The sequence below is a fragment of the Notolabrus celidotus genome, chromosome 12 (genome assembly GCF_009762535.1).
Source record: "Notolabrus celidotus isolate fNotCel1 chromosome 12, fNotCel1.pri, whole genome shotgun sequence".
Taxonomy (NCBI): domain Eukaryota; kingdom Metazoa; phylum Chordata; class Actinopteri; order Labriformes; family Labridae; genus Notolabrus; species Notolabrus celidotus.
Window position 1 is genome coordinate 15,733,627 of NC_048283.1, and position 12,547 is coordinate 15,746,173.

At 43.8% G+C, this 12,547-nt stretch overlaps 1 protein-coding gene across 1 annotated transcript in view; it reads right to left on the bottom strand.

The window, feature by feature from the left end:
• Window positions 1-12,015, bottom strand: part of kcnn3 (potassium intermediate/small conductance calcium-activated channel, subfamily N, member 3) — a 70,437-nt gene extending 58,422 nt beyond the window's left edge. Inside the window, 4 exon segments of the mRNA XM_034697090.1 lie at window positions 9,886-10,307; window positions 10,310-10,400; window positions 10,402-11,036; window positions 11,703-12,015. Of these exon segments, the coding sequence (XP_034552981.1) occupies window positions 9,886-10,307; window positions 10,310-10,400; window positions 10,402-11,010 (1,122 nt within the window). The 5' untranslated portion in view covers window positions 11,011-11,036; window positions 11,703-12,015.
• Window positions 12,016-12,547: the final 532 nt, after the last annotated feature.

Sequence of the window (12,547 nt, forward strand, 5' to 3'; positions counted from 1 at the left end):
TCACGATCATATGGTCGCGAATCAGCGGCGCTCGTACATGTGAGCAGGGGCGTCGTTTTGGAGGAGCTCTGAGGGGAAGGGGGGGAGGGGTTAGACTGATTCCTCCTGAGAAAATGCTACATTCAAATTCATGCTGGTTTTCCGTGACTACCAACCCTAGCTTTAAGTCCCCTATTTCTCAACTGTTCATTAGTCTGAATTGTAGGGGTAAGGGTTTCCCCCCAGATGTCCCCATCTCACCTTTATTGACACAGATGCAAGAACAAACACACTTTGTTTTACAGCACATTACTCTTGTAACGATAAGTCGTCCGTACACATGATGGTAATGCCTTTAAGTGTGCATGTGTGTCGGTGTGCATCTCTGTGTGTGTGAGTTGTAATGAGTTAGCCTTGGGGGTCTCTCCCTGACAGAGCGATGCCTCCATGCAATCAGTCTCCAGGGAAACAGGCAGTAGACAGAGGAGAGATGTCACCTTACCAGGATAAACACACACACTCACACACACATGACTGCACATTGACACACCATTACTGCCCTACACACTCCATTAAATCCAGACAAAGGAAGATGTGAATCCACACTCACACACAAACACACAGATAGCAGGTGCATCCACGTGAACCAATATGACAGAGACATAAAGATACACGCCATAGGTGTGTATACTCAGAGGAGAGGACTTAGTGACGTGAATGTTGTGTTACTGCTAGATGATGCAAGTCCAAACACACCCATGTGTACCAACACACTCACACATACAGAGACAGCTAGCCCAGCCTTGTTACACTGAAAGAAATGAGCATATTTGTACCTGTTAGTGGCAAGACCTGTGGGACCTGCTGTCCCTTTAGAAGCCTGTGATCTAGAAGATGAAGAGAGTGTGGAGCAGAGTGTAGGAAAAGAGGGGGAGGAGGAAGTGGAAGATGGGGAGAGAGTGGTGCAGAAGTGCTGAGATGGCTGATAGAATATGGTGGCAGTTGGTGAGTTTAATTCCCTGATGATCCTTTCGTAGAGTCTGAGCAGCAGCACGCATTCACTGTAAGTGTCCTAGCAGAGAAAGGGCTGCAAAGGTCACCCAGTAAATGTCTGCGAGAAATGTCACAGATAGGGGAGTGAGGGTGGGGAGGGGGAGAGGGAGATGTTGTAGGCCTACCGGGATGGCAATGAACCCGTCGGGGATACGGAGATGTATTTAAGAACCGAAGGAGGGATGTAGACATGTCCCCTAAACAGGCAGAGAGGAAGTAAGGAAAGAAGGGAGGAAGAGCATGGAGGCAAGAAGCGAGCAGAGATGTGCTGGTACAACTGTCTTTCGCTTTCAGTAACAACACTAATGTCTGATCTGGGATCAGACAATATCACGTACTAAAACGAATCCAGTGTCATAAAATACACATACTATCATTATTATGGAAGGGATTTATTTGCTTTGATTAATGATAGTCCTGACTGAGGTTAAACCCTTTATGAAAGAAGAAAAAAACATGCAGAGGATGAACGCTGTACAACTTTTCTTTCACAACCAATAAAATAACTCAAATTAAGCTATCTCTTATGTGGGCTGAAGGCTTCAGCTTACTTGCTTTAATCTGTACTTCAAACTATTTTGATCACTGACATTTTACGAGCTCTGCTTATGTTGTACTCTTGACCTTTTCCGCACTATTGTTGTTTGCAAGTGTCACATAATAAACTCCTTGAAATCAGTTATTTTTCAATACAGCTCTTTCACACAAAACTGTACCTCTGATCTCTTTCCTGATTTTCTCCCTGTACTTGTGTTAGGGGTATTTTTTTCCCACCCTGCTTTCAGCCAAATGTTTCACTCATCTAATATCTTTGCCATGGAAATTGGAAAATAAGGAGGCTTGGGCAGCATGCATTAATATCACAATTTCTGAAACATACCCCATGGTTGCAGCTTAAGACACTAAAAATAACTGTTTAGAAATAGTACATTTCAATACTGATGGTCTGTTTCCTGTTTGTGGCTCTTAAGGAGGCATCTGTATTAATTTCAGTCTATTTCAAACCAGATACAAACTCATCAAAGGAACTTTAACTATCTGAAATCCTTTTTTTTTCTGTGCTGCTTTTTATTTGCTGACTTCTCATAACCAAATACCTGGCTTTGCCTTTTTTTTCCCGCTTTAAAATATTAAGTCAAGTTGCATTCATCATACCCCCAGGGCAGAACAAGACAACTTGCTGTGAACACTACTTTTTGAAGTATAAATGAAGAACAATGTCGAGATTGTGGACTGTATAAATACTGTAGACCAGGGGTTCCCATACTTTTCAGCAAGCAACCCCCAAAATAAAGGTGCCAAAGACTTGTGACCCCCAGTGTCCCTCAAAGTGATTTAATGTGGCTTCATTTAGCTTGTCTGCAGAAAATTAGCCTTCCTATATGAGCATGTGTCTGTGTTTCCTGTGCCTTTATGAATTAACCTACTGCTACTGATGCTTTTGACAACTGTTCACTAACCCTAAACTGAGGAGTCATCTGGCAAAAAGAAAGGCAGAAAACTCATTACATTTTCTATTTTCAAGTTTTAATTTCAAGTTTAGCTACTATATTTGTCGATTTTTTTTTTTTTAAGTTATATTTTTTGGCCTTTTTTGTCTTTATTTTATAGGACAGCTGAAGAGAGAGAGAAATGTGGGGAGTAGAGAGTGGGTGAAGACATGCAGGACATAGTCAACCGGCCGGGAATCGAACTGGCGACGAGGACCGTAGCCTCTGTACGTGGGGCGCTTAGACCGCTAGGCCACCAGCTCCCCGATATTTTTTACTATAATTGGTTTTTTATAAAAATAAAAAAAACATTCTGGAAGACATCTCACGACCCCCGTTTGTGTCTCATGACCCCCAAGGGGGTCCCGACCAACACTTTGAGAACCCCTGCTGTAGATGGACCACATGACAGCTCACAAGTGAGGCCAAAAGCTATAGCTAGTTCTCATCATGTTAATTTATGTCCAGACATTGATTTTTCTAATAAGTTTAGTTCTGATAAATTATTTCAAATTAGGTATGATTCCATGATTGACAGCTCTGATGACAGATGTTGCTGCTGTAGGGATGTATGTGCTGAATTAACAGAGTAGAGGAGGAACAGTGAGGGAAAAAATTTGCGTCCACCTCAAACCAACTCAAGGATCAGTGATTCTGCAGAATGTGCGGACTTGCGGGATCTTCAGATTTATTAGTAATTCAAAAGGGTGTCTTGGGTAACATTAAGGGAGGGGGAGGGGATCAATAATGAAGCTCAACCAGCTGATCCCTACTGTGCAGACTCAGGTTAGATGTCACCAGCACGATACGTCAGCGCTTAATGCTGTGGTATTTTAGTGTTACTTTTGTACAAAGGAAGGAGGTGGAGATGCATTGTTCACCTTTATATACAGTCAGTGTGCTGGATCAGTACATTGACGGGCTTGCTCGCCAAGGCATGTAACCTAAAACTAAATTCTTGATACCAGACGCCCTGTTTTAGACAGTACCAGAGGCGTTTTCATTATTGGTGCTGCTATCTGAGGAACTGTAGAAGCAGCTTCTTATCTGTGGAAAAATCAATGCTTGTGGCAAATAAGGACAAAAAGTGTGTGCATACTCACACATGATCCTAAACCCCTTCACCCTTACATACACATCTGTGTTGTGGAGGTGTCAAGTTTGTGTATTGACAGTGTGACAGGTGAAGTTGACAGCAGCTGTGTGCCTCCTCAGAATAGCCGTGTTCCATAGCAGGACTGAAACGTGGCACGGGGCCCCTGAGGAGCCACAGGGGCCTTCATGAAATGATCTATTGATCTGACAGTGACAGGCCACATGCTAAGGTCCCAGGTGTCTGAAGGTCTCAGTTATTCTCAGATAGAGACACATGTCAGACTAGGACCCCCTTTCTTTTTTACCCAATCCCAATAAAATCAATAATAGAAGCTCATAAAAGTGTTTTTAAGAGGATCTGTCCTCGCACAGCTGTAAGCGGAACTGTGTCAAGGTCCTGGGTCAGTGGCAAACTGGTGCACCCATCAGCCAGAGAAAATATAGAGTCAAATATACAGACTCTCTAAAGATGTACAATGGAGACTCAAATAATGACAGCAGTATGAAAGACTCAGCTTTGAATTTGGATTATATTGGATGGAAATCTCACAATTCTGCCAAAGAGTAAATGAAACTATTTAAAATTCATGAATTATTTCATCATCCAATATTCTCTCTCTGCATATCTAGCTCAGCTCAACAACTAAGATTTGACATTTACAGTATAGGAATTCCCCAACCCCGCCTGGAGTGATGGTGGATGAAATATACAGATCCAATAATTAAGTTCAAATAACCAATAGAACATAACAATGAAAATACTCCTTTACAAGTGAAGCCTTGCTTCAGAAATACGACTCAAGTTAACGTAAGTTTTATCAGAGGACAAATTCTTCTGCAGAAAAATGGCCAATTTAAGTGAAACAACATCATACAGTCACTTGAGCAAGTTTGAATCCTATCCTCATCATCCTTTCATCATGGACTTTTCCACCTTTACACAATTCAAACCTATCATAAAGGAAGATGTTTCCACAGTTTGATTGACAAACAGAGTCCAAAAAGTAGAAATCTGATGGATGGCAAATTTTACCTGAAGGCAGCATCTGATCTCAGTGAGGGGTTCAACATCAAAACGCTCAAAACTCTGACTATTTAATTTGTATCTCATTTTAAATTCATTGTCATATCTGTCCCCCAACTTCTAAATAATAGACTTTTTGTTTTGGTCCATCACATACAAACATAATAAGACTGATTTTATCTCAACTGACTTAAAATGGTGAAGTTTAAGAAGAGTAACCGTATATTTGGTCCGTTGGGGGGTGGCAGTAGCTCAATCCTTAGGGGCTTGGCTTGGCAACCGGAGGGGCGCCGGTTCAAGTCCCAGCATGGACGAAGTTTGGCTGGAGAGGTGCTGGTTCACTTGCCTGGGTACTGCCGAGGTGCCTTTGAGCAAGGCACTGAACTCCCAACTGCTCGGGCTGCACTGGTTGACGGCAGCATCCTCACTCTGACAGCTCTCCCCAAGCGCATGTCCACTGCATGTTTGTGCATAAAATTGTATGTATATACACCAAACTATGCATGTAGCATGACCAAAAAAATATAACATGAGTGGAAAAATTGAATTTCCCCCTGGGCGTTAATAAGTAAGTTTCTTCTTTCTCTTTAACAAATGTTCCGTAATTTAATTTGAAGCTATCACTTAAAGCTCCTGTGAGGAAATTTAAACTGGTTATGAAACAGACTGAAATTCACAGTGATGCCTCTTTATGACATACAAAAACAAATGAGACCATCATCAACAACACTGACTTTTTTTTATATTATAATTTTGTATGCCTGTAACAGCTGCAGGAGTGTAGGTGTCAGACAGGATGAGTGACAGCACACTGGAGAAAAAGCCTTTTTCAACGATTTTGACAGTAATTATTCGCAGTAAGTGATATTTTTTACTTTTAAAAGACAGCAGGGGGAGATTTTTGGTAAGAAAAAAATACTTATAATTGTACAGGGAAAAGATTAGCAAAAAGCCAAGAGGTATCACTTTGTCCAAAGGAGGTGACACAATCAACACAAACAGAACATTCCTCACAGGAGCTTGCAATTAGTAAGATACAAAATTAAATATGTTTTTAATGTAGTTCAGCTGAAGTGTAAAGTAACATGAAGTATTTCAATTTTACCCTTGGTTAGCAATTAAGTAAATGTACTCTTCTATATCCCTACACTGCTGAATTAATGAACATAAGAACAGTTGTATCGCCAGTGAACGTAGCTCGGTGATCTCAAAAGAAGCTTAGTTCATGGACTTACTCTTGGACCTGACTGACTTAGACAAGATAAAAAAACTGAGGACGGAGGCTATATCACAATGAATTGAAAATGTCAGCTGTAGCCACAGAATGTGCTGACAGGGTTTGAATCTGATTCTGCACATGAATATACATATGCTTAGTCACTGAACCCACAGTCACGAACACCATGTCCTCCTCTGTTAACCTCTCTCCCTCTATTCTTCTTCACACACACATACATAAGCACACATGCATGCACCATCCAACCCACCCTGTTTAGTTCCATTCTTATTCTTCATCTCTATTTTTGGGAGAGAGAGAAAGAGAGAGCAGCTGCTTAGGTAGAAGCACATACACACAGGCGGTATACACTGGCATTGTGATCCAATACAAACAGCTCTGATATGAATTTGACATTATGAAGCTGATCATTTTCTGTTTCCTAGAAGGTAATAATTCTACTTTATCATTATAATTGAGGTCAAAGTGGGCGGTAGTGTTCTGCTGGAGAGCTGCATTTTTAAAGGTGCTTGTAATATTGTGCCCCTCTTGTGTATGTAAATAGAGTGGACATTATATTGGGAATGCCTCTCCATATCAGGTAGTTCAATAGCACTGCAACTTACAAACTCAATAATAAAACTGTAGTTAAATTAATATCCCACAGTATCATCACTATAGACTTTATTTCCAATGGCAGACTTTAAGACGGAGCTGTTTTATTGGACCATATGAGTGTAGATAATAAAGTGGACAGTGAGTGTATATATACGTACAGAAAAATGAAAAATGATCTGCACATATCAGATTTCCGCTACAAGCTCTCACACTACTAATCAAGAACCTCTGTCAATACAAAGCAGCATCCCGGAGAGGCAGCATCCATTTTCAGTGTGTAAAGCACATGTGTGCCGGGGTGGACAGTGCATCTATGGGTGAGAGATTATCAATAATCAATAGGAGAAATCATTCAAGGCTTCCCTCTTAGACTGCTTTAAAGCACTGCATGAACCTCTGCTCTCCTCTCTCTGCCATCCTCACATCCATCTCTCAATCCCTTCTCTCTTTCATCCTCATGATCTCCATCATCCTTCTTTTTTTTCCCACAACAAACCATCAGGCTTCTTTCCACCTCAATTATCTAAGTGAGGGCTTGAACTGTCTGATGGAACTCCAGTATCTGTTGGAGGCAAACCAAAACTGCAACCGTAAAACAGAAAAAATATGTAGCTTGGCACTCTGCATGTGAAAATAAATGTTGATTAGGCTCTGCTGACGCAGCTGTGGGTCCAAATTATTTTTCAAAAGGTACAACCCTGAAAGGAGACTACAAAGTGCAATAATATAACAAACTGATCTACCTATAAATCCAACTTCCTGTTCTTAGATAGGTATCTTAATGGATATAGACTGACGAGAAAATCAGTACCAGAGCATTTGCAAGCACTGACTATCTGTCTTCAAATTCAGGGCTGTCTATCAATTCTCATAGCTGGACAGTGCTGCCTGATTGAGCTGAAGGATGCATTAATTGTGGCTTAAGAACCTAAATCAGACTTTTTTTTTATCATCGCCTTTCCTTTTTTTCTCTCCTTCTAAAGCCTTTCATATCTCGCCCAGCCGCTTCTTCTCTCTTTCGATCACACTCCCCCAGTTTGACGCCCACTTGAAGAGCACAGGAGAGCAGAGGGAGTGAGAGTAAGTGAGGGGATGCATTAAAGAAAGAAAGAAAGAAAGAAAGAAAGAAAGAAAGAAAGAAAGAAAGAAAGAAAATGGGTTAAAGAGACAGGCGTGGAAAAAGGAAAAGGAAAGGAGACAGAAAAGAGTCGGCTGCCTTCTACACAGAGGAGAATAGGTCAACAGAAAAGAGGAAAAAAGACAAGGTGGGATTTAGAGAGAGACATTTCAAAGATGAATTCCCATTTATAAAAAGGCATAGCCTCCAAAACGGTGATTTTCATAAAGTAATGAGTTGGCAAAGGCACAGGCAGTAAAACAGAACAGGTAGTCCTTTTCCAGCCTTGAAAGAGACACAAAGGTTGAATTGGAGACCACAGAACATAAACAGATACAGAGAAGGAGGTAGAGAAGGATGGAGACACGCCCAGCTGGACTATTCTAATGACCTACCAGTAAATCTGTGCTCTGATGCTGTCCTTTCCCCTCTTCCAACTTGGCCATGTATGAAAAACTGCATCAGAGCAAGGGATGTTTTGACCATATTAGCTAAACAGAAATACAGTCCTCTGTGAAAGGACTGAAAGCAGGAGGGAAAGTACTATATCTCTGCATCGTGAAGGTGAGCACAACTGTTCCAAGGCTCCCTGGGACTTTTTGGCACACACACGCGCACATATACACAAACACAACCGAAATAAACAGGCAAAAGCAGCCAGGGGCCCATTCAGCTTATTACACTCCCCATTACACTGACAAATGAGATCCTGGCCTCGTACTGATAATCTGCCCCCCCCCCTACCCCCCCAAATGTCCTCTGTGTTGTATTACATCATTCAGAAGCAGCAACTGTCAAGCCTGCTCGTTACAGTACACAACCCTCATGTAACATGGACATCATGATGGTCAGAGTGGGATGTACCAGTCATTCATTCAGTGATTAATTGGCGATAGCCGACTCTGGTTACCTAGCCACCATCTCGTCCAAAACAGACAACATTGAGATGGTGAGATGGGGAAGACGTGTTGCATTCAGTGTTCCTTGTTTGGAAATTGGCAAGTGGCAATTACATCATTTCATTCATGATAAACATCCTATAACATCTGTCACTTTTATTTCCTAAGACCATGACTTAAATGAGCCAAAATTATGTTTAGTACCAAATTTAACAACAGAGTGTTCTAGCAAAGCATCAATGTACACCACCATGATGGAAGCCTGGTCTGACATAAGCAGACTTGGTTAAACACCTTTAATGGGCTGTGGTGATATTAAAGGGCCAATACACTAAATTTGTAATGCTATCTCATAAATTTGGGTACGTTTTGAAAGATTGATTAAAAACAGAATGGTAAAAATCGTAAGACCAATGGCAGAGATATGGTGACTTGTATTTCCTGGTGGGAACCATAGACTGTATAAAATATGGACGTAGGACCCATGACGTCACCCATCTGTTTCTGAAGCGCTGTTTTGAGGCCAATCGTCGACGGCAGCCATATTGCTGCTGTCAAGCTATTGTGAGGTAAAGATGCGGGCTTTGAGCCTCCTAGCCAACAGCTACAGTGTTCCCGCCTGTCAGTCAAGTCAGCTGTGCCTCTCATTGGAAGACTCATAATCTCAATATCTTCGAAATTGCCACGTTAGAAAAAAATTCACCCCCCGTGCAGTGTGTGCCGATCGAGAAATGAGCTATAAAGACTAAACTCATCTTTTGTACCAGGCTGTGAACATGTTTCTTTCTGCTGTAAAGATCGTCTTTTTTGAATTGGTGTGTATGTGGTTTCCGGTACTTCCAGAGCCAGCCTCAAGCGGATCCTCGATGAACTGCAGTTTTTAGCACTTCCACATTGGACTCATATTTTTAGACCGGAGGTTGCCGCTTAAAGTGGGAACTCAACTCCATGAACACAGAATCCTACACCTCCCATAATGCAACATAACTGTGTCTAGACCCTTCCTGCCCTGGCCCTCCTTTGTAATGATCATGTCTTTCAACTCCACACCCTTAGTTTGAGACAATGACTTTTCCCTCCAAATTTGTAGTCCCAATACCCAGGGCAAGATAACCCAGATGACATCACTATGACATCATCAGGGTTATTTTCTTACACTTGACCAAGCTCCTCTTACTCTGTTAAAGACATTGTGCATATGTAGTAAGGACTAACCAGGGGCTCTGGATGGGGGGAGAAAAGTCATGATTCTAAAGGCCCATGACTTACTTTGGAGGCGGGTTGGGGGGAGTGATATATTTTCATGTGGCGCCCCTGTATTGTACCAAAACAAATGAATGATATTTTTGTGCACAGCTAGTTTTCCCCTGAAAGTATAAGTGGTCTATCCTCACCTTTGTGTACACGCCCCACGACAGCTCCGTCTCAATCACCATGACCACGATGCCAAACATCCCGAAGATGAGGGCGTAATCACTCAGCCTCTTCCTCTTCTCAAACAGCGCCCTGCGGTGCCCCAGTTTATAGCCAATGTTTTGGTTCTTCCGTTTAGAGGCTTTGGAGGTGCTGCCTCTGGCCCCAGTACCAACAGCTCCAACCCCTCCCTGCCTGCTGCCCCTCCCTCCCTGCGCCCGCCTGCTCTCCACCAGCGCATGGTTCTGATGGTAGATAGACATCTGATTTGACGTGGAGTCTGTGATGTCATACCCCCCTCTGGGGTACGGCGAGTCTTCTTTGGATGAAATCACAATTTCTGGCGGGGTCTGGATAAGGGGTTGATTGGTAGAGGACTGAACTGACAAGGAGGTAGGAGGGGCTTCTCGCTGTCGGTCATGCCCACCAGCGGCTGTTGCCCCTGCAACAGCAGAAACGCCAGCCTCTTTGGTTTCGCTGCTGCTGTCTGATTCAATGAGGTTTCTGCGAGAGGCGCTGAGGCGGCTCAGGGGCTTCATGACCCCGCCTGTGTACTTACAGGAGCTCATGGCGATCTCTGTGAAGGGGTTACTGTCCCTTCGATGGACCAAAGGGCTGGCCTGTCTGTGTTTGCACCCCCTGTCTCGCTCCCTGTCCCTGTCCCTGTCCCTATCCCTGTCCCTGTCACGCTCTCTGTCCCTTTCCCGCTCCATGGATGGAGAGTGGGAGGAGTAAAAGAGGGCGTTGTAGACTGGCGAGTTGTCCCCACTAAGGCTGTGCTGTGAGCCCAGGCAGGAGGAGAGCGGGGTGCTGGTGGGGTGCAGGGCGTTGGGGATGGGTGGGGGCAGAGGCTGGGCTCCAGAGGATGACAGGGGCATCTTGGGGAGCGATGTTGGAGGTAAACTGGGCGTGGCGGGAGATGGCAAAGGGGTGCTGCCATTTAGACGGTCGAGGCTTGATCCTCCCATGTGGTTGGAGTGGTTTGATCCTGGCTGGTTGGCAGTGGTGGAGGGATGGGTTATGCTGCCCAGGGGTAGGAGGAAGCGCTGGTCCTCATCCTCGCTCCCTCCTAGCAGAGCCAGGCTCAGAGAGGGGGGAGGCTCCATGGTCACGGCTGTGGCCAGGCACCTTTCTACAGACAAACCCAGACAGAAGAGAAGCACTATAAAGACTGACAAAGGAGAAAAATGACAGAGAATACAGACTATTTATCACTGAGCGCAGTAATGAAGAGAGAGAAATTGGCTGGAGGGAGGAGTGGGGGAGCTTTGTGATGGATAACGGTTAGTTAAAAGACATAAGGGAATAGTCTGAACTCCAAAAGCTGAAGACGTGTGACAAAGAGGTGCAGCAGAGTGAAGAAAAGTAGCCATAATTGGGGAATATGTTATTCCTTGAGTCGTATTTGAGTCAGCTGCCCAGTCAGCCCCTCTCAGCGCTCTGTGTCTCTGTTACCCAATGTCCTCCCCTTCTCTCACATCCCACAATGCTTCCAGCTATTTGTTCCATAAAATGTCATCTATGTTACACTGTTGTTAGCCAGAAGGATGGTGCACATCCTCTGGCTTTACACCCTGAAAATGAGATCAGGCTCAGAGACTGAGGGATAATCATGTCACATGAGTCAATTTTGATAGAGCTGGAGAAGTACTCTGTGTATGCATACCTTAGTTTAGCATTACTTGGCTGTATTTTCATGCATTTGATTGATCCAAAACAATAACCTACTTTCAGTATGACATAACCAGACACCTTCACGCCCCCCTCCTCCCTGTCTGTTTCTCTACCTACCTCCTACCTCTTCTCCTTCCAGTCCCTGTCCCCCAGGTTAGTTGTCTTGAATCACTGGCTGGATGAAAATAGACCACCACACTTTTTCTTTTTCATGTTGTCACGGCCATCCCATCATCTTTTCGTTTCGCCTCCTTTCATTCAGGTCCCCCTCCACAGGTCCTCGCTTGTCTCTCTCGAGATTGCGCGTCGCTTCCCCCACAGATGTTTGCCTCCGCTCACTTGATAAGCTCAGTTTGTTTCTTTCTCAATCGGCACTGGTCTCTCGATGGTGCCCATTTCGGATCCAGTCAGGGGCAGCCGACCCGAGATGAAGAGGTGTAATCCATGTTGACTGGATTAAAATCGGTCAACCTGTGGCTGCACGTCGAAAAATTCCAGGCAACATAAACACCGGCAGAACAGACAAAAAAACATAAACAAAAAAACACAAAGCTGGACGTCCAGTAACACTCCACAAATGAGCAGTGAAGTCTGTCATATAGTATGAGACTCTACCGACTTCCACTCAATCTACAGCTCACTCTCTCCCCGGATCTGTCTCTCACTCTCTCCTCCAACTTCTCTCCCCCTTTCTCCGCCTCCAGTTCTGCCGTTCATTCCCATTGGACGGAATCACAGAGGCGAAATCAGCGCTGAAAACAGGTGGCAGGATTTGTAGGATGGAGCTGCCAAACAAATGTCTAATTTTTGTACCCCGGGTGTTCGTTTTTGTTTTTCACTGTAGCTCTAGCAAACAGCGTGTGAAACTGACTTCTCGATAATAAACACTACGGCCTGTTTGGTTGGTTATTTGCACCTGTTACGCTTTTGAAAGGGCGCAGGAACTGGCAACCCGGCTCAAAATAATAA